Source organism: Gopherus evgoodei, chromosome 5, assembly GCF_007399415.2.
Source record: "Gopherus evgoodei ecotype Sinaloan lineage chromosome 5, rGopEvg1_v1.p, whole genome shotgun sequence".
NCBI lineage: Eukaryota > Metazoa > Chordata > Testudines > Testudinidae > Gopherus > Gopherus evgoodei.
Genome location: NC_044326.1, coordinates 136,861,353 through 136,881,649, shown reverse-complemented (window position 1 = coordinate 136,881,649; position 20,297 = coordinate 136,861,353). Strand labels below are relative to the sequence as shown.

Genomic DNA, 20,297 nt, shown 5'->3' with positions numbered 1-20,297 from the left:
AGCTGGAGCAATTTAGGTGCGACACTAAAAAGAGATTTTAAGCGTCTGGCTGGAAGCGCACAATCCAGTCCAACCACACAACACAAGTGCACAGTACAGCCACACAAGCCCAACGGCAAATACACACACAGCACAACCCAATCCAAATACAAAGCACACACATATTCCCCAATACACACCAGACAGCCCGACACACACACACACATAATCACATACAGCGTCACACAACAGCACACACACGCCACCACTGCAGAACACAGACACGCAACCCCGGCCTTGCACCCTGGCCCCGTCACACGCGCCGCCCCGCGCACAGGAGCGCCCGGAGCCCTGTACCCCGCGGGGCGCCCCGCGACTCCCCGCCGCAGCCCGGCGCGCAGCAGCCGCTCAGCCGGGAAGGTGGCTGCCCTCCCCGGGAACCTGCAGCCGGGAAGAGAGGAGCCAGCCTCGGGGAGCTGCGGGCCGGGGGCTAGAGCACTGGGCGGACGGGCCGGAGGGGTAGGACACGGGGCAGGGCGCTGTGTGCCTGGGGGGGCTGAGGGCTGGGAGCTATGGGAAGACCCGGGACTAGAGGGGCAGGGCGCTGTGTGTGTCTGGAGGGCTTCTGGGGGCTGTGGGAAGGTAGCTATGGGGGGATCCGGGAGTGGAGGGGCAGGGCGGGTTGTGGGCACGGGGCAGGGTGCTGTGTGTGTCGGGGGGGGGGTTGAGGGAAGGTAGCTATGGGGGGATCCAGGAGTGGAGGGGCAGGGCGGGTTGTGGGCACGGGGCAGGGCGCTGTGTGTGTCGGGGGGGGGGTTGAGGGAAGGTAGCTATGGGGGGATCCAGGAGTGGAGGGGCAGGGCGGGTTGTGGGCACGGGGCAGGGAGCTGTGTGTGTCGGGGGGGGCTGAGGGAAGGTAGCTATGGGGGGATCCAGGAGTGGAGGGGCAGGGCGGGTTGTGGGCACGGGGCAGGGCGCTGTGTGTATGGGGGGGGGTTGAGGGAAGGTAACTATGGGGGGATCCGGGAGTGGAGGGGCAGGGCGGGTTGTGGGCACGGGGCAGGGCGCTGTGTTTGTCGGGGGGGGGGTTGAGGGAAGGTAGCTATGGGGGGATCCAGGAGTGGAGGGGCAGGGCGGGTTGTGGGCACGGGGCAGGGCGCTGTGTGTATGGGGGGGGGGGGTGAGGGAAGGTAGCTATGGGGGGATCCAGGAGTGGAGGGGCAGGGCGGGTTATGGGCACGGGGCAGGGCGCTGTGTGTGTTGGGGGGGGGTTGAGGGAAGGTAGCTATGGGGGGATCCAGGAGTGGAGGGGCAGGGCGGGTTGTGGGCACGGGGCAGGGCGCTGTGTGTGTCGGGGGGGGTTGAGGGAAGGTAGCTATGGGGGGATCCAGCAGTGGAGGGGCAGGGCGGGTTGTGGGCACGGGGCAGGGCGCTGTGTGTGTCGGGGGGGGTTGAGGGAAGGTAGCTATGGGGGGATCCAGGAGTGGAGGGGCAGGGCGGGTTGTGGGCACGGAGCAGGGCGCTGTGTGTGTTGGGGGGGGGGTTGAGGGAAGGTAGCTAGGGGAGGATCCAGGAGTCGAGGGGCAGGGAGGGTTGTGGGCACGGGGCAGGGCGCTGTGTGTGTCTGGGGGGGCTGAGGGCTGGGAGCTATGGGGGGATCCGGGAGTGGAGGGGCAGGACGGGTTGTGGGTACGGGGCAGGGCGCTGTGTGTGTCGGCGGGGGAGGGGTCTGGGGGCTGTCGGAAGGTAGCTATGGGGGGATCCAGCAGTCGAGGGGCAGGGAGGGTTGTGGGTACGGGGCAGGGCGCTGTGTGTGTCGGCGGGGGAGGGGTCTGGGGGCTGTCGGAAGGTAGCTATGGGGGGATCCAGGAGTCGAGGGGCAGGGAGGGTTGTGGGCACGGGGCAGGGCGCTGTGTGTGTCTGGGGGCTGTCGGAAGGTAGCTATAGGGGGACCTGGGGAGTCGAGGGCAGGACGGGTTGTGGGCACAGGGCAGGGCGCTGTGTGGCTGGAGGGGCTGGGAGCTATGGGGAGACGCGGGAGTGGAGGCGCAGGGCGGGTTGTGGGCACGGGGCATTGGGCTGTGTGTCGGGGGAGTCTGGGGGCTGTGGGAAGGTAGCTATGGGGGGACCCGGGGAATCGAGGGGCAGGGAGGGTTGTGGGCACGGGGCAGGGCGCTGTGTGTGTCGGGGAGGGCTGGGAGCTATGTGGGGATCCGGAGAGGGGCACGGCAGGGCAGGTTGTGGGCACAGGGCGGAGGGGACCTGGAGGCGGCGAGGGGCAGGGTAGGGAGCGGTGGTCAGGAGGCTGGGGGCGCTCGGGGGCTGGACAGCGGGACCAGGGGGCTGGAGAGCGCTAAGGGAGCGCAGCCGCCCGCTCCCGGGAGCGGACCAGGTGCTCCCCGAGACACACGGGCACCGGGGGGGGGATGCTCCCTTCCCCCCAACCCAGCGCCAGACAGCCCGAGTCCTTCCCCGGCTCCCGCAGCCCCAAGGCAGGTCCCCCCCGCGCCTCTCACCTTCGTTGCTGGGGCTGGCCAGCAGGCTCCGCAGCGCCCCGCACAGCAGGAGGCAGGTCCAGAAGGGAGCTGGGGAGCCGCCGCCGCCGCTGCAGCCGAGCCCCGCTGCCCTTGCCCGGACGCCCGAGCCCCGCATCCTCCTCCGCAGCCGGTTCCGTCGCCTGCCTCCCCGCTGCGGCTGCTGTGCGCTCCGCTCCCTTAGCGCATGGGTGCGCGCTGGCGGGCCGGGGCTCTCCGCGCTCCCAGCTCCAGAGCCGTGCCAGCCGCGCTCTGCCCGACCCGGGCTGCGCTCCGGAGCCCAGCAACGCGCGCTGGGGAGGAGCGGGGCAGCCCCAGCCGCAGATGGAGGCTTGGAGAGGGGGAGGCACCGCCAGAGCAGCCCTGGAGGAGGGGGGGGGGGAGGAGATGGAGATGTGCGCCCGAGATGGACAGAGCGCTTGAAACTGCACAGACCGCTGCTGCGGCGTGTGTCTGTGTGTGTGAATCCGCCCCCGACCCGCTCCGCTCCGCTCCGCTCTGCTCTACGTGCCAGCGGGGATGAGACGCGCCACAGAGCTCCCCTGCCCGGCTGCTGGGAGCAGCGCCAGCCGCCAACTGGGGCTCGGCCCTCCCCCGGAGCGCCAGGGAGACACAGGCGGGAGAGTGAGGGGCCAGCTAAGACACCACCCAGCGCCTGCCTCCGCTCTGGGCATTGGAGCTGGAAGGATGCCCGATGCCCACAGCCCATCCTCCCCAGCAGCTCCCTTACGCGCACACACCGCGGGAAGGAGGCAGTGCCTGGTACCCTCTCTCCTCACCCTGCACCCTTCCCTTCCCTGGGATTGTTTAGTTGGGAAATGGGGGGAAAATGGGACTTCCCAGCTCCCTGGAGACGACCCCCCCACCACCACCACCACGGGACGCCTGTATTTCTAAGTGGGGAATCGTGGCTAGGTTTTGCTGGCCTGGATCTATTTGGTATTTAAAGTACCTTTTAGTGCTTGTTTGCTCATGTCACTGTACTTGGTATTCAGTTTATTTTGTGTCATGCCAAGGTAAGCCAGGAGCAATCACCTTCCAGAAGGACTGGAGATAGTTGGCTAACTGCCCTAGGTGAAGTAAGTGTGCGGTATGGGTGAAAAGCCTGATCCTATGGAAGTGAATGAGAGTGTTGTCCCTGACTCTAGTGGAACCAGGATTTCACCCTCGGTGTTCATATTAGCCTTTAGACAAGTGACTTCTCCCCACTCCTGCCAGCAATGGCTCTGTCTTCAAGTCTAGGTGACTCAGCCAAGTAAGGAGTTGCAGGATCCCAAATTCTTAAACTGGTAGCCAAAGACTAATAACATGGGAGTCATCCGCTGCCTACAGGTGAAGAGGGAGGATGGTGTTGAAGTTAAGGCCTTGGCTTAGGACTGTGGAGATCTGGGTTCCCTCCCTGGCTTTTCCACAGACTTCCTCTATGACCGCAGAGGTTAAAAAACCTAAACTTTCTGTGCCTTAGTTCTCCCCTGTAAAATAGGGATAAAAAACCATTATTTCTCACATCCTCTCTGGCTTAGACTGAAGATCTTCTAGGTAGAGACCATGTGCATACAGCACCTAAGGGGTGCCTGCTCTCAGCTGGAGTCTCTAGGCACACCTAATAAAAATGAATTAAAAGCATTGAGACAAGTTCAGCAAACCCAGTGCAAGTAGCCATGTGTAACATGTGCCTCATTTTGCTAGCAGAGCTCCTTGCACAGCAGGGAGATTCAGCCTCGCACACAGCACGATGTTTGCCACTGCCCTCCCTGGATTTTCAAAAGGGAGGGTTGCAGCATTTCACAAGAGCTCTGCTGGACTCCAGAAAGCCTTGACTCAGTGGCTATATTTGGCCAATTTGGCCAGATCCTTTTGGCACCAGACCAACCGCTTATATCACACTCTCTTCCCCTGCTAGAAATTCCTGTAACAAAGAATGCCATCAGGGCTTTCTGGCCCCTCTGACTTATGATCTCCTTCCACATTTCTTCTCCTTCCTTCCCCCACCTCCACTGTGTCATGAAGAATCATCTCCCACCTCACACTGGCATTGGTGGTGACTGGAACCAGAGGTGGCTGCAACAGTGAGGGATTTAAAATAAAAGGGTATCAATGAAGTCAGATAGATCAGTGGTTCTCAAAACATTGCCTATGGCACACACTCATGGTCTGCAGAGCACTTGATGGTGGGCTGTAGAAAGCTAGATAGCAGTTTTACCAACCCAATATGACAAGGATGCTCAGGAGTCACAAGTCTAGTTCCCTGCCCCCTCCCCCAGTCAAAAGATTGATGTAAAATGATGCTTTTTAAATGATACATTTGGTGTTCTTTTCCTTTGAGCTTTTCGGGTACACTCAGGTCACATTTTCAAGCTTTTTTCCACAACAGTGAGGACTAGAAATCTGCAACTATTAAAAGGCTAATAAAAAATAGCTGAGAGTCTCACACAATCACTTATCTGCACAACTTGGGACTTTAAGTGAAACATCAAATATCACAAGACTTGCAGTAAAAACAGGAGAGTTGTTAACTTACCGGCCCTGTTATTAGCTAACAAATTGCATTAAAGACAACAGAAAATGCATTAAATACTTCCTGAGCAACCCTTTTGCATGCAAGTAATTGGTGCAGTTGCTACAGAAGTGTTACATGAACACAGCTGAGAAGGAAGGGGAGGCACGCAATTGCAAAGGGATGAGAAGGTAGGCCCATGAGACACTATTATTAAAACATGGTCAGTGTTGCTATGACAAAAAGCTTAGGAGCTCCTGTAGAAGCAGTTCCACTCCCCACTCTCTCCTCAAGCCATGGGATTGCAGGCAGGTCTTTGCCGCTAGCACCCCGTGTTGAGCATCAGTGGCCCTACAATAGCTCTTTCTGTCAACTTGAGGACTTAACAGTGAAGTCACATCTAGTCCAGACTCCCTTCTAGGGTAACAAAAATTCACACAAACAAAAGATTCCGTCATCCTGTTTAGGCTTTTCAACCAATCCTCCAGGCTCACTTCCTCACCCCTTCTTGCCTTCATTTAAATCACCCAGTAGCTCTAGATTAATCTCCTATAATCCCCTCAGGGCCTCCCAACACTGCTCCCTCAAACTTACTCTTCTCAGCCGTTTCACACAACCAGCTGTCCCCTGCCTCCTCTGACTAAGATGCAGCTAATTATGGCACAGGTAGGCTGACTGGCCCTTAAAGGGGCAGGCCACCCTCTAACAGCCCAAAATACAAAATAACTACACCGAGGATCTGGGTTTGATTGTCAAAGGTCCATTGTTACCCATTGGTCATATCCCAAATCATCTCAGTCATGATGATAAACATCGGATACTGCGTCTAATTCTGATACATTGAATAAAGCTTTGTGAATTGTAGGTCCAGAAGGGACCTGGGTGATCATCTCACCTGACCTCCTGCAGTATATTTACTTTTCCCTTCAATTTTAATGGTTAATAGGGAAAGAGGTGTGGCTGCTAATTTGACAAAGCTACTGAAGATGCATGTCCAGGTTTTATTTTTTAATCTTCCCAAGATATTGGCACCAAGAGCACGGCTTTGAATTCAGCTCCTACTGTTTGTTTCATTCCAATGTTTATTTCCCACCTTTTACTTCTCTGAATGACCCAGCCCAGGTGTAACATTTTACATTTCTGCAACAGAGCACCAGCAATTGATCCGCCAGGTTTACTCACCTATGGCAGTTCTTTGCTTTGGCAAAAAGCCCACAAAGAGATCAAAGGTTTGACTTTATATCTCAATTAGGAGACCAAAAAAAAATTAAAAAATCAGTAAATAAAATAACAAAATAAAGCCCCATAAGCCTTGTAGGTACACTAGCCTGAAGCTAAACAACAGTCACAAAAATGGTTCTTTGATTAACATGATTCTGCCTGTATGTCACACCCCCTGTGTAACCTGTGGGTGGGACTTTCACATGCTCTCAGCACTGGCCTAACTTGACTCCCAGTTAAATCAAACCCCGCTGATTTCAATGGATGAAATCCTGGCCCTAGTGAAGTTAATGGGAGTTTTGTCACTGACGTCTCTGTGGGCCAGGATTTCACCCACGTATTTACATTACAAGTCTCCCCCTAGTCTCTGGATCACACAGATTTAGACTGAGGACAGTGCAATGAAGGGTTGTAACAATGTGCGGTGGTCTGTCCCTTTAAGTCCCAAGGGCCGGCCAGCCCTGTTTGGGGACAGAGCTCTTTTCCCAACAGGTGGTTTGGCCTAGGGGGAGGGGACTGTCTGACCCAGCTGGGAAGGGAATCGGGAATTCTATAAAGGGGGGAGAGCACACAGCTTAGAAGAAAAGTAATAGGAAGGGTTTTGTGGCTTGTTCTGCAATAGAATAGAACTTGCTCCTGGGTTTCTGCTTTGATCAGGTAAGCAGCTTTATTGTGGTGTTACTTTGTGAGTCAGGGGTTTGAAGAATGAACTGTGCCCTCATGGAAGGGCTTGACCAAACTTTGGGAATAGTGCTAATACTTGCTAGCTAGAAAGGTAGGTCAGCAGCTCTTCAGAGTTATTCACTTCTGTGATTGCTCTGCCTCTAAAGAGGCGCTAGTGAGTCATCCCTTAGAGAGCTCCAGAAAGGTGTGAAAAGCAAGAAAGAAAATCTGGTCAAGCAGCATCTTGCTACTGTTCCATCATGAAACAGTGGATTGCTTATGTGGCAAAACAGCCCAGCTGCTCTGAGGCTTCCATCTACTGAGAGACAGGAACCCGTGTGATGGGATGGGTGAGTCTCCTTCATAGAAATTGGTGGTACAAAATGTTTTCTGTTTTCATCTAACATATGGTAATTGGGTGTCTCTGTGGACTGGCTTCTTTGTAAATTGGAGAAACTACAGCTGGTCTATGAGGGACACCTTAATTTTCTAAGAGAAGAAAATGACAGTTATTTTGTATATGTTATGAGCTAGTTAAGAACAGCAACAATGGTCCAGATTTTATCACTGTGTGTGTATATTTGTCACTTCAGACATTCTTATATGGCCTCCTTGTGACCGAGGTAGTGGCTGCTGTATTTAATAAGAAACTCTATAGGAGCCTTTTTCTTAAAGAGTATCTGTGCCAGCAGACATAGGAGTTGAGAGAGATGTTCAGAAAGATACCTGTTAAATATGCTTAACTTGGCTCTATCTAGATATCTATCCCAAATGACACTTGAAAGTGAGTGCACAGTATAAACCGGCTTAGCCAAGCTGTAGCAAAACCAGCTCTTTCACTGTGGCATGTCTACACTGCAACTAAAAAGCAGTGGCTGGCCCCTGCCAGCTGTTTAGTTGCAGTGTAGATGTTTGGGCTCAGGCTGCAGCCTGAGCTTTGGAATTCTTCCCACCTCACAGGGCCCTAGAGCCTGGGCTCCCACATCAGCCCAAAAATCTACGCTGCAATTAAATAGCCCCTTAACCTGAGCCCCGGGAGCCTGTGCCTGCAGGCATGGGCCAGCTGGGGGTTTTTAATTGCAGTGTAGACGTACTCCGTGAGACCAAACTTGAAAAGTGACTCCAGTCTCCTCTCACAGGCTGGCACTGACCCTCACTGCATGGCGTTCAGAAAAAGCCCGTCCGTGACACGTTTGAGGAGTCACACCCTTATTCCACACGGGCGCTCGGTTGAGAGGGCCTAGTAAAAAGGGTGCAAGACTTGGATTCCGCAGAGACTAATGGTTCTACTGGAAGACTTGCCATTGATCTGCTCAGTAAAGCTAGCTGCATCTTGTCCCACCGTCTGCCTTGTGAATTAAGGGCTTGTCTATACTAGAAGCACTCTAGCATTCAAGTGTAGACAATATTTACCCTTCAGGGGCAGGAGGTTAGGAGAATCATAGACTGTGAGGGTTAGAAGGGACCTCAGGAGGTCATCTAGTCCAACCCCCTGCTCAAAGCAGGACCAATCCCCAACTAAATCATCCCAGCCAGGGCTTTGTCAAGCCTGACCTTAAAAAGCTCTAAGGAAGGAGATTCCACCACCTCTCTACGTAACCCATTCCAGTGTTTCACCATTCTGAGTGAAATAGTTTCCTAATATCCATCCTAAACCTCCACACTGCAACTTGAGACCATTGCTCCTTCTGTCATCTGCCACAACTGAGAACAGCTGAGCTCCAGTCTCTTTGGAACTCCCCTTCAGGTAGTTGAACACATAGGCCCTAACTCCATGGGTGCTCTGCACCCACCAGCAGCTCCCCCGCAGGTCACCTCCCCCTTTGCTCCGCCTCCTCCCCTGAGCATGCCACTGAGTCCTGTTTCTCCCCCCCCCTTCCAGCGCTTACACTGCAAAACAGCTGTTTCTCATGGCAAGTGCTGGGGCGGGGGAGGAGGAGGAACACAGAGTGCTCAGGGAAAGGGTGGGAATTTGGGGAGGGGGTGAGTTGGGGTGGGGCCAGGGGGCAGGGCTGGGTGCAGGGGGCACAAGCACCCACTGATGCCAATGAAAGTTGGCACCTGTGGTTGAAGGCAGTGATCAAATCCCCCCTCACTCTTCTCTTCTGCAGACTAAACAATCCCAGTTTCCTCAGCCTCTCCTCATAAGTCATGTGCTCCAGCCCCCTAATCATTTTTGTTGCCTCCCACTGGACTCTTTCCAATTTGTCCACATCCTTTCTGTAGTGTGGGGCCCAAAACTGGATGCAATACTCCAGGTGTGGCCTCACCAGTGCCGAATAGAGGGGAATAATCACGTCCCTCGATCTGCTGGCAATGCTCCTACTAATGCAGCCCAATATGCCACTAGCCTTCTTGGCAACAAGGGCACACTCTTGACTCGTATCCAGCTTCTCATCCACTGTAATCCCCTGGTCCTTTCCTGCAGAACTGCTGCTTAGCCAGTTGATCCCCAGCCTGTAGCAGTGCATGGGATTCTTCCATCCTAAGTGCAGGACTCTGCATTTGTCCTTGTTGAACCTCATTAGATTTCTTTTGGCCCAATCCTCTAATTTGTCTAGGTCATTCTGGACCTTATCCCTACTCTCCAGCATATCTACCTCTCCCCCAGCTTAGTGTCATCTGCAAACTTGCTGAGGGTGCAGTCCATGCCATCATCCAGATCATTAATGAAGATGTTGAACAAAACCGGCCCCAGGACCTACCTCTGGGGCTCCGCTTGATACTGGCTGACATTTAGCCGTTGATCATGAGCTGTTGAGCCTGATGATTTAGTCAGCTTTCTATCCACGTTATAGTCCATTCATCCAAACCATACTTTAACTTGCTGGCAAGAATATTCTGGGAGACGTATCAAAAGCTTTGCTAAAGTCAAGATATATCACTGCCACTGTTTTTCCCATATCCACAAACCCAGTTATCTCATCATAGAAGGCAATCAGATTGGTCAGGTCCTCCCACTGGTGTAGGTAATCCCATTGCCTGAGAAGTAGTAGCTAGGTTGACAGAAGTTGTCTTTTGTTTATATAGCACTGTCTATGTGTAGACTTAAGTCTGCTGAGCTATGCTGCTCAGGGGTGTGGATTGTCACACCCTAGAGGAATGTAGCTAGGCTGATCTCTCTAGAGTGACCAGCCATTAGAGGGTAAATTCTTTGGGGCAGGGACTGTCTGTCTCTCACTATGTGCTAGGGTGATGTTTTGTGCAGTGGGTCTCTGGTTGTTTTCTAGATGCTACTTAATAGAGACAGCAACAAAAGGTGTCCACTATAACTTAGTGCTGCCCTTGCCTGAGGCAAAGCAGCGTCCCTAAGCCTGACATGAGGAATGAACACTGCTCTCAAAAAAAACCTACAGCACTGCTGAGAAGCAGAGAAGAATTCAACAAACTGAATCACAGAAGCCAGAGAAATCAGAGGATCAGATAGGGAGTAGGGTGAGGGACTACTATTCTCTGCCAAACCAGGGAGTATATTTTGTAATGTATTGTTCGGACCAGCTATAAAATTCCCCTTGATACTACTGATGCATCTAATTCATCTCACGGTCATGGCACATCTCGTGATATTCCACCTATGTTTTATTTTCTCTGTTTCTTCCCATTACCCCAGCTATGTCCTGCACAGTCACATGCACAAATTCCTCTCCTTCCTTGGTGGTTACGCCCCTCAAATTTGCAGAGTATCACATCCTCACTTAGTCACTGGTTAGCCAAGATAAGAATATTTAGCTATCTTCTCACAAGTCAATCCTCCAGACTTGGATTATATTTATTGCTGTTCTCTAAGCTCCCTCCAGCTTGCTAATGTCTTTCTGGTAATGATTGGCCAGAATGGAGCAGGAATTTCCACCTACTGTAGCCTCAAACCCATCCCAGCTCTGTCACGATACCTTTGTCTGAGGCCTGAAATTGGATTGGCCTTTTTTTTGCACCATGGGCCACTGCCAATTCCCTAGGAGGTAACAAATAGCATGTTATAGATCTTTCAGTATTGCTACTTACCATGTGCCTTCTTCTGGTTGAGCTGATGTTTCAATTCATTTTTCTTAGATATGTTAGTGGGGGGGAGGGGGAGAGGGGAAGAAGAGGGGGTTTCCAAGCTGAATTACACTTTATTTCTCCGCACGTGCCATCTTTTCTCTAGTTTCCAGTGTTATTTCTCTGTCCTGGGTGTAGCAACTCCTCCTAACTCTTCAGTATCATTTGTTAAATTCATTTATTCCACCATCCAGATGATGATAGATTAGGATGTTAAATAAGATTCACCCTTGCAGATTCCTTCAGTAACCTGCCTTCTGCAACTAGATACATTGCCCTTTACCATTATTCCTTACTAAAATCTAAATGATGTGGCATCTCCTCCTCCCCCCTCCACCCACTAAGGTCCCATCAAGAAAATAATTAAGCATATGCTTAAATTTAACCAGATTATAGAATATCAGAGGTGGAAGGGACCTCAGGAGGTCATCTACTCTAACTTCCTGCTCAAAGCAGGACCAATCTATTGGTTGATTACAGGATGACTGAGGTTGATCACAGGATGACTATGCGCCGCCAATGTGATATGGCCGTTAAAAAAGCTAATGCAATTTTGGGATGCATCAGGCAAGGTATTTCCAGCAAAGATAAGGAGATGTTAGTACCGTTATATAAGGCACTGGTGAGACCTCATCTGGAATACTGTGTGCAGTTCTGGTCTCCCATGTTTAAGGAGGATGAATTTAAACTGGAACAGGTTCAGAGATGGGCTACTAGGATGATCTGAGGAATGGAAAACCTGCCTTATGAAAGGAGACTCAGAGCTTGGCTTGTTTAGCCTAGCCAAAAGAAGGTTGAGGGGGGATATGATTGCTCTTTATAAATATATCAGAGGGATTAATATTAGGGAGGGAGAGGAATTATTTAAGCTTAGTACCAATGTAGACGCAAGAATAAATGGGTATAAACTGGACATTAGGAAGTTTAGACTTGAAATTAGAAGAAGGTTTCTAACCATTAGAGGAGTGAAGTTCTGGAACAGCCTTCCAAGGGGAGTAGTGGGGGCAAAAGACATATCTGGCTTTAAGACTAAGCTTGATAAGTTTATGGAAGGGATGGTATAGCTTAATTTTGGCAATTGATCTTTGATTATCAGCAGATAAGTATGCCCAGTGATCTGTGATGGGATGGGATCTGAGTTACTGCAGAGAATTCTTTCCTGAGTGCTGGCTGGTGAGGCTTGCCCACATGCTCAGAGTTTAGCTGATTGCCATATTTGGGGTCGGGAAGGAATTTTCCTCCAGGGCAGATTGGCAGAGGCCCTAGAGGTTTTTTGCCTTCCCCTGCAGCGTGGGGCATGGGTCACTTGCTGGTGGATTCTCTGCAGCTTGAGGTCTTCAAACCACAATTTGAAGACTTCAGTAACTCAGACATAGGTTAGGGGTTTGTTATAGAAGTGGATGGGTAGGGTTCTGTGGTCTGCTTTGTGCAGGAGGTCAGACTAGATGATCATATTGGTCCCTTCTGACACTAAAGTCTATGAGTAATCTCCAGACAGATTTTTGCCCCAGCTCCCTAGATGGTCCCTTCAAGGACTGAACTCTTAACCCTGGGTTTAGCAGGCCAATGCCCAAACCACTGAGCTATCCCTCCCACCATTGTGCCCATTGAAGTCTTGTTTTCATTGCATGTATGGGACAGAGTCCCTTCTTTTGTATGACTGGTATGGAGGGAGCAGCACCTACAATGTCACCTGAAGTTGATCCAGCCAAATGACTCCCTCGGGAGTCTTGTTGTATGGCCCAGAGGAGGAACTTTAGGATTTGTTGAGCTGCTCTGATGACCAGGAGATCACTGAGTGATGTTCGGTTGCTGAGTTGATGGCATTCATTGTGAATTCTCACTTAACAGAGTGGGCCTCGTGAAGGCTGCCATCTTCCACTCCACAGAGGCCCAGATCCAGTATAACAGGTAAGCATGCTATAAACTAATGTCGGAAGGAGTTCCAGACCTGCCATCTATAACTTTTTCTTAAACAGTCACAATATTACACTAACTAGAGAACCCCAAGAAACTGCCTTATCTAGCTTAATTATCCTTCTTTCTAGTTCCTTCTTAAGGCCCCAACCACCTCAAAGTCATTACTTGGCAGGCGTCAAATGCATATGAAAATTGAATGAAGACCCTTGTCTGATTCCCGCTTGCATCTGCTGTTGTCTCGGAGTTCTGATGCATTTGACCACATTTGCACAGTACATATCCATAACGCGAAGGCACGATTGTATTTGTTCTTGTAATGTCTCTTTCCAGTCAGCTTCCAAAAATGCAACCTCTAGTGTTAACACAAATATCTGGTAGGCAGTTGGATTCAGAAAGAATGGAAATCCAGCTAGGCCAATGGAAACTGAAATGATCTTAAACCTTTCCTCCTCCCAAAGTGCTAGAGAAAATCTTCACCAGTGTAACTAGGTATTAAGGAGGAAGGAGTTGTCAAGTGCAGTTCTGCCCCCTTCTGGCCTGACAAGGTATAGCAACAATTACCCCTGTCAATCATTGCTGAGTACAGCATATTTGATACTCACAATGGCAAAGACTGCAAAGAGGATACAAGCAAACAATACTTGGGAACAGAAACAAGGGTACCTAGCAGAAATGCACAGATGGGAAATAGTTGCATTCCCATGAGAACATGAGCTGCTAGAGTCTGCAGTGGGAGTTGGTGGATGCTGAAACACTTTGAAAACTTGACCAATTAACTTAGGATCTTCACTGAGAGCAAAGCTCTCTTGAAATTTTTGCCCACTGTGTAGAAAACGACTGTTTTAATGAGAATGCTTGGAAGATAGGGTGACACTTCAGCCTGGCACAGCTTGCTGGGGACCATCTTGTCATCCTCACTTGGTCTTGATTCTAGTTTATTCCCTAAGGCAACTTGGTGATGGCAGTATTCTCACATTTTGCAAATATTTTGATTGCTGTTTGTATTCTGGTAGCACTTCAAGTTCAGAGCCTTACAGTGACAGGCATTGTAGAAATATAAAACAGTCCCTGCCCCAAAGAGCTTGGCGTATCGTAGCTTCCATTTAAAAAAAAAAATCTAGATTAGTCTCTCAATCAAAGTATGAGAGTATAACAGGTGGATACAGCAAACGTATGTAGGGACCCAAAGCAACAATGAGGCATTGCTTGCCAGTGTTGTACGCAGCACTCTCAGAATGCCAGCTGCCTGATTAAGGTGAGATCTTTGTAGACATCCTAGCAGAGGACTAGGAGGTGAATTTGAGGAGCTCCTCATGGAAAAGGAGCAGCATGGGAGACAGTGTGAAGGCTAAATGTGTATGATCATGTGTAGTAATGTGGCTAATCTGGATTTCTCATTTTTAAAGTAGTGACCGGGCCCGGTCACTAGTGTCTGAACACCTCATGATTTTCATTGGTTTTATCTTTGCAACCCTGTGAGGTTGTGTGATTATCCCCCATTTTACAGATAGCGCCGTCAGGGTGCAGAGACTAAGTGACTTTCCCAGAGTTGTACATGGAATCAGTGGCAGAGCTGAAAATTTAGCCAGGTCTCCCAAGCTGTTGTCTAATGCCATAACCCCTGGACAGTCTGTTTTTCTGCTCTGTCCAGTAACTCTTTCCACACTGTAGCTCAAGCTTTTAGTATGCTAAAATTTCAGCTGCTGGTGCGAGCAGGCAGTCAGTTCTGGTCCTTGACTCTTAAGATGCCGATGCAGTCATAACTTCACAATCTCTGCTGTCAATATCCAGAGGGACGGTCCCTTTTGAACCTCTTACTGAGGTCACTAAGGCTAAGAGCCGTCTGTCTGGACAGCTCCATTTTTATTAATGGGAACTACCAGCTGCTAGTCTGGGCCCACCAGTTTCTATGCCTCGTGTGTGGTGGACAGCACTCCAGTGTGGCTTCTCCTAGCACATTCGGGGGGCATGTCCAATGCTCACCTGTCATTCACCCTACTGTGCTTTCTTAACAGAATCACGGATTTGTGAGTCACTTCATATCTCTCATACTTGCCGCTGGAATTGCATTCCTCTTTGTTCTTGTCAAGGGACATCTGGATTGCTGCAATAGCCCCCGAGTCGCTTCTGTCCAGTTGATTGCTCTGGCATTTTGAAGACAGTTGTATGTTTAACTTTTCTCCTTCCTCTGCAGTGCTCAAATAACACCATTAGCTAGGCATTGTCTTCCAAACACTTAAGGAAGTGCTTAACTCCAGTGTGTGACTCCAGGGTCTACTTATGCAGAAAGTGCTTTGGGAATAAAATATTTGGATTTTTTCTATATATTGTCACCCTCAGTTGTTTAACAAGCTAACATCTGGGCTAAATGTCCTGGGACAAACAGCCCAGCGGTAAATCTTGGCACAGAAGCATTCCATGATTAAACAAGAACTTTGTGGTGTCAGTCAATTTTTTTTTTTTCTTGAGTGGTATTAACAGCCTGGAGTTTCAGAGATGGAGACAAAGTTTGGAAGGGAAACACAGGCTATGTCTACACTGACACTCTTGTTGGTAAAACTTGTCTGTCAGGGTGTGTGTGTGGTGGTGGTGGTGGTGGTGGGAGGGGGGAACCCCCTACCCCCTGACCTACATAAGCTTCACTACAGAAGCAGTGGTGTGGATAGCCCTATATTGGTGAGACACACCCATTGCCACTCATTAGGTGTGGTTTAATTATGCCAGTGGGAGAGCGGTACAACAGTGCCTGTAGTGCAGATACAGCCAACATTGTTAAAAAGCACCCACTCCCCTGCCCTTCTGATACAGACACTGCATAGGACTTCCCAGGTACTAGAGAGAGAACACTGGCCATTTGACATCTGTGAAATAGTACTTTGTGCACTAGATCAGTGACATGTAAAGCACGTGATCTGGACGATGAAAAATCTAAATGGTTAAACTCCCCTTCTATAGTTTCTCTCTGGCTTTTCTTTGCCATCCAAACATCACTTCATTTACTGAGATCTCTCAGGTTCAGCCTCCTTCAGCTCCTCCTCTTTGTACACCTCTCCTTCCTGTACAGGGCCGGTGCAACCATTTAGGTAACCTAGGCTGTCGCCTAGGGTGCTAGGATTTGGGAGTGGCATTTTCTTTGGCAGCGACTGCCCAGTCTCTGCCAGCATTTAGGCAGAGGGAGCTGGGGCAGGGGAGCGCGGGGAGGGCCGCCTGCAGCGAGTAAGGTGGGGAGAGCGGCACGCAAAGGAACTCCCTGCCCCAGCTCACTCCTGCCCCACCTCCTCCCCAAGCACGCTGTGGCCGCTGCACTTCTCCCGCCTACCAGGCTTGTGGTGCCTAAGCTGATTGGCGCTGCAAGCCTGGGAGGCGTGAAGCAGAGATGGTGTGCTCGAGGAGGAGGTGGAGCAGGGATGAGCTGGGGGGGGGGCTCAGGGCAGAGGGTGGGGAGCTGCTACGGGGGGGAGGCACCTCAGGGTGGGGGTTTGGGGAGGGTGGAAGTTTAGCCTAGGGGCGAAACATCCTTGCACCAGCCCTGTGCCTGTACAACACAGACACCTTTCAGCTCAGGCTGATCCTGTTTCCTGCCTTTCAAAATTCTGCCCCCCAGCTAAACAGAAGAGTGGGTGATTACAATTTCACTCAATCAAGAGGTGAAGGAGATGCGGGCATAAGCACAATATATGGAAAAAGTGGCAACCAAATGACAAAATCTCCTGCTCTAGTCTATATCTGTAATGGATCTCTGGTCCAGATCACGTCATAGACATTCTGCCCAGAGTGAGGTAGTGAGGCAATAACACTTAAAATGTTTTTTCTTGTTCAGCATTTATTTAAAACAGTTAAATCCATTTTGGGTCCACTGACTTGTACAGGATACTTTCTGCAGTGAAACTGGTTTAAAATAACCACTCATCTTTTCAAATACAATCAGCCCATTTACATACTGAATAGATGCCCTCAGTATTTTTCTCAACATCTTTCTCCTCTAGCCAGTTCCAAAGCCTGATAGAATAACCTTTTTAAAGTTGTTTTTTAACTGTTCAAAAAGGTTCACCATTATTAGAAATACATGCTGTGCTATACAGATCACTCATCAGAGGTGTAGCCGTGTTAGTCTGGATCTGTAAAAAGCGACAGTCCTGTACCACCTTAGATTATACAGATCGCTGTATCTAATGAACAAAACTAAGAAAAGACTTTTTTAAAATTTAACCCTCAGTGGCACAGGTAGCATCTGGGACATGTGTGAAAGATTCGAAATGAAGGATTCACGAACTGTGCATGACACTTAAAATGGTATGGGATTCACCCCCTTAGAAAACTGTCTGCAGAGTCCACCTTTTGCTATATTGCCGCAATATCTAAGCTTAGTATTTAAAACAAAGGGTGAAATCCTGGCTCCCCTGATGCAATGGGACTATTGCTATTGACTTTAAGGTTATCTTGAATGTGCAAACACCTTCAGACAATAGCTGCATAGGAGGTATGAATCCCTCCATTCAATTTCAAGGTGGTGGTGGCGATTCGGAAATCTAATGACAATACGTGCCATTGTTTACCATCCATTGCAGATCATCTTAGCAGAGGCATCCAGTTAATAGCACAAATTCTCAAACCTGAGTCTCTGTTTAAACACTTTAGGGCTTCATGGGAAGCTATTGTTCAATAAGCTAGGGTTAGGCAGAGCAATACCTAACTACCTTTAAAAATCTGGGCCTTTGATCTTGTCTACATGGAGAAATAACCAGCATTTCTATACCAGCAGTACAACTCTACTGGTATAATTATGCTATAACTCAGTGTGTGGACACACAGAATAAGTACCCTCTTATGTGACGTCATGGCAAATCCCAAAGAGTGATTGAACACCAGCCAGATCAGTCTCTAGCTAGCTGCTTAAGATGACATGGTGGAATAGTCTGTTTGTCCATCAGTGATAATCCTGGGGTGCCACAGAAGCTTTTGGTGACCATGTGATTGCTGCCATGTAGCGGCATTCCTTGGTAAACAATACTGAAATTATATAGAAACCTTGCCTGGGGGTGGATTGTTTCTGTTTGTGTTTTTTGAAGGGCAGGAGTAGGTGTGGTAGTATTGCAGGTGTCATTTTGGCTATGCAGGAAAAGCTTTACCCAAGCGTTTTGGTGTTTCCTGAAGATGGTCAGACTATTCTGAAAGCTCATTTTATAGCCAGATCCTTTTGACTGAAAAGGATTTCACACACTCTGCCCTGAGCTTTGTGATCTGCATTAACAAAGGTAGAGCACAACTGTCCGAGTGGTTCATGGACTGAAAGGATGCCGGCCCTTAATGTAGCTAGGACTTGGATCCAACTGTCAAAGCAATTCATGGGTCACAGTCTTAAATGGGCAGCAACTGAGTACGGAACCAGGCAGGAACTGGAGGACAGGCTTGATGTGCTCAGAAGGGGGACATGAAGTGTAGAAGGAGCTAAAAGATGGTGGGTGAATTCCAGGTGTAACTTGGAAGGGAAAGGACAAAGATGTGAGATCTCCCTGGGGATGCAGTAAGTGAACCACCCAGTCCCTTCCTGGAAAAAGACACTGTATATTTTTCACATCTTTACTAGAAAAGACCCTTTAGCCTACAGCAAGCTTGACCTAAATTCTGTGGTGTTTCACTGAAACAGGCTATGTTAAACTATGCAGAAGAATAACACAATCTGTTCTACTGTCCTTGTATTTAGACAGGAAACTAAATTTTCTGCTGTCCTTAAACTTTTTCATGTGTCACAGGTCTTAATCATAGAATATTAAGGTTGGAAGGGACCTGTCCAACCCCTGCTCAAAGCAGGACCAATTCCCAACTAAATCATCCCAGCCAGGGCTTTGTTAAGCCTGACCTTAAAAACCTCTAAGGGAGGAGATTCCACCACCTCCCTAGGTAACTCAGTCCAGTGCTTCACCACCCTCCAAGTGAAAGCTTTTCCTAATATCCAACCTAAACCTCCTACACTGCAACTTTAGACCATTACTCCTTGTTCTGGTACCACTGAGAACAGTCTAGATCCATCCTCTTTGGAATCCCCTTTCAGGTAGTTGAAAGCAGCTATCATATTCCCTCCTCATTCTTCTCTTCTTCAGACTAAACAATCCCAGTTCCCTCAGCCTCTCCTCATAAGTCATATACTCCAGTCCCCTAATCATTTTTGTGGCCCTCCTCTGGACTCTTTCCAATTTTTCCACATCCTTCTTGTAGTGTGGGGCCCCAAACCAGACACAGTACTCCAGATGAGGCCTCACCAATGCCGAATAGAGGGGAATGATCACATCCCTCAATCTGCTGGCAATGCCCCTACTTATACAGCCCAAAATGCCATTAGCCTTCTTGGCAACAAGGGCACACTGTTGACTCATATCCAGCTTCTAGTCCACTGTAACCCCTAGGCAGGGCTGGCTCTAGCATTTTGCTGCTCCAAGCATGGCGGCACGCCACGGGGAGCGCTCTGCCGCTCGCCGATCCCGCAGCTCCAGTGGACCTCCTGCAGGCGTGCCTGCGGAGGGTCTGCTGGTCCCGCGGCTCTGGTGGACCTCCCACAGGCATGCCTGTGGATGCTCCATTGGAGCTGTGGGACCAGCGGACCCTCCGCAGGCATGCCTGCAGGAGGTCCACCAGAGCTGCCTGCTGCCCTCCCAGCAACTGGCAGAGTGACCCCCGCGGCATGCCACCCCAAGCACGCGCTTGGCGCACTGGGGCCTGGAGCCGGCCCTGCCCCTAGGCCTTTTTCTGCAGAACTACTGCCTAGCCACTCGGTCCCTAGTCTATAACAGTGAATGGGATTCTTCCATCCTAAATGCAGGACTCTGCACTTGTCCTTGTTGAACCTCATCAGGTTTCTTTTGGCCCAGTCCTCTAATTTGTCTAGGTCCCTCTATATCCCATTCCTACCCTCCAGCGTATCTACCACTCCTCCCAGGAATGATTCTACATAGCTTCATTGCAGAACTTACTGGGCAAGACTAGAAGGGGTAGATGTGTAGATGCTTGAGGCTTTTGGTGCCTGGAAAGATATAGGAATTGGTTTGGGTCTGTTTGTGGTTTCTGCTGAAATAATCGGCAGTGAAATAGTTAACAGTGACAAACTACCATCACTAGGCTTCAGGATCAACACTTCCGCATCCACGGTGAGACTTACCTATCCAATCAAGGTAGTGACATTGCTGCAGTTTTGTAATCAGGCCCGCATTTAACCACAGTGGTGGTGACCAGAAGTAGGCTGTCTTGTCAAATGGTTCCAGGAAGTGACATCTCTAGCCTATCTAACGTTTAAAACCACTAATTCTTCAAGCTTCTGAACCTCTTTCTAGACCTATATAATAGACAAATTTTAAAAGGCCATTTGTTTGCAAGAAGCAGGCAAACATACTGTAGTGCCTCCGCCCCTGCTCTCCCCTCCCGCCTCCCCAACCATTGCTAATTTTGAGGGG

The 20,297-nt window shown here is 49.9% G+C and overlaps 1 protein-coding gene across 11 annotated transcripts in view; it reads right to left on the bottom strand.

Moving 5' to 3' along the window:
• EPHA5 (EPH receptor A5) overlaps nucleotides 1-3,095 on the bottom strand; it is a 422,435-nt gene extending 419,340 nt beyond the window's left edge. For 6 of the 11 annotated variants that reach the window (XM_030565413.1, XM_030565414.1, XM_030565417.1 and 3 more), the window contains exon 1: nucleotides 2,496-3,092. In XM_030565413.1, the coding sequence (XP_030421273.1) occupies nucleotides 2,496-2,631 (136 nt within the window). In that variant the 5' untranslated portion in view covers nucleotides 2,632-3,092. Of the gene's footprint in view, nucleotides 1-2,495 lie in introns of all 11 variants that reach the window. The other 5 variants (XM_030565416.1, XM_030565409.1, XM_030565410.1 and 2 more) reach the window with 2 other exon arrangements.
• Nucleotides 3,096-20,297: the final 17,202 nt, after the last annotated feature.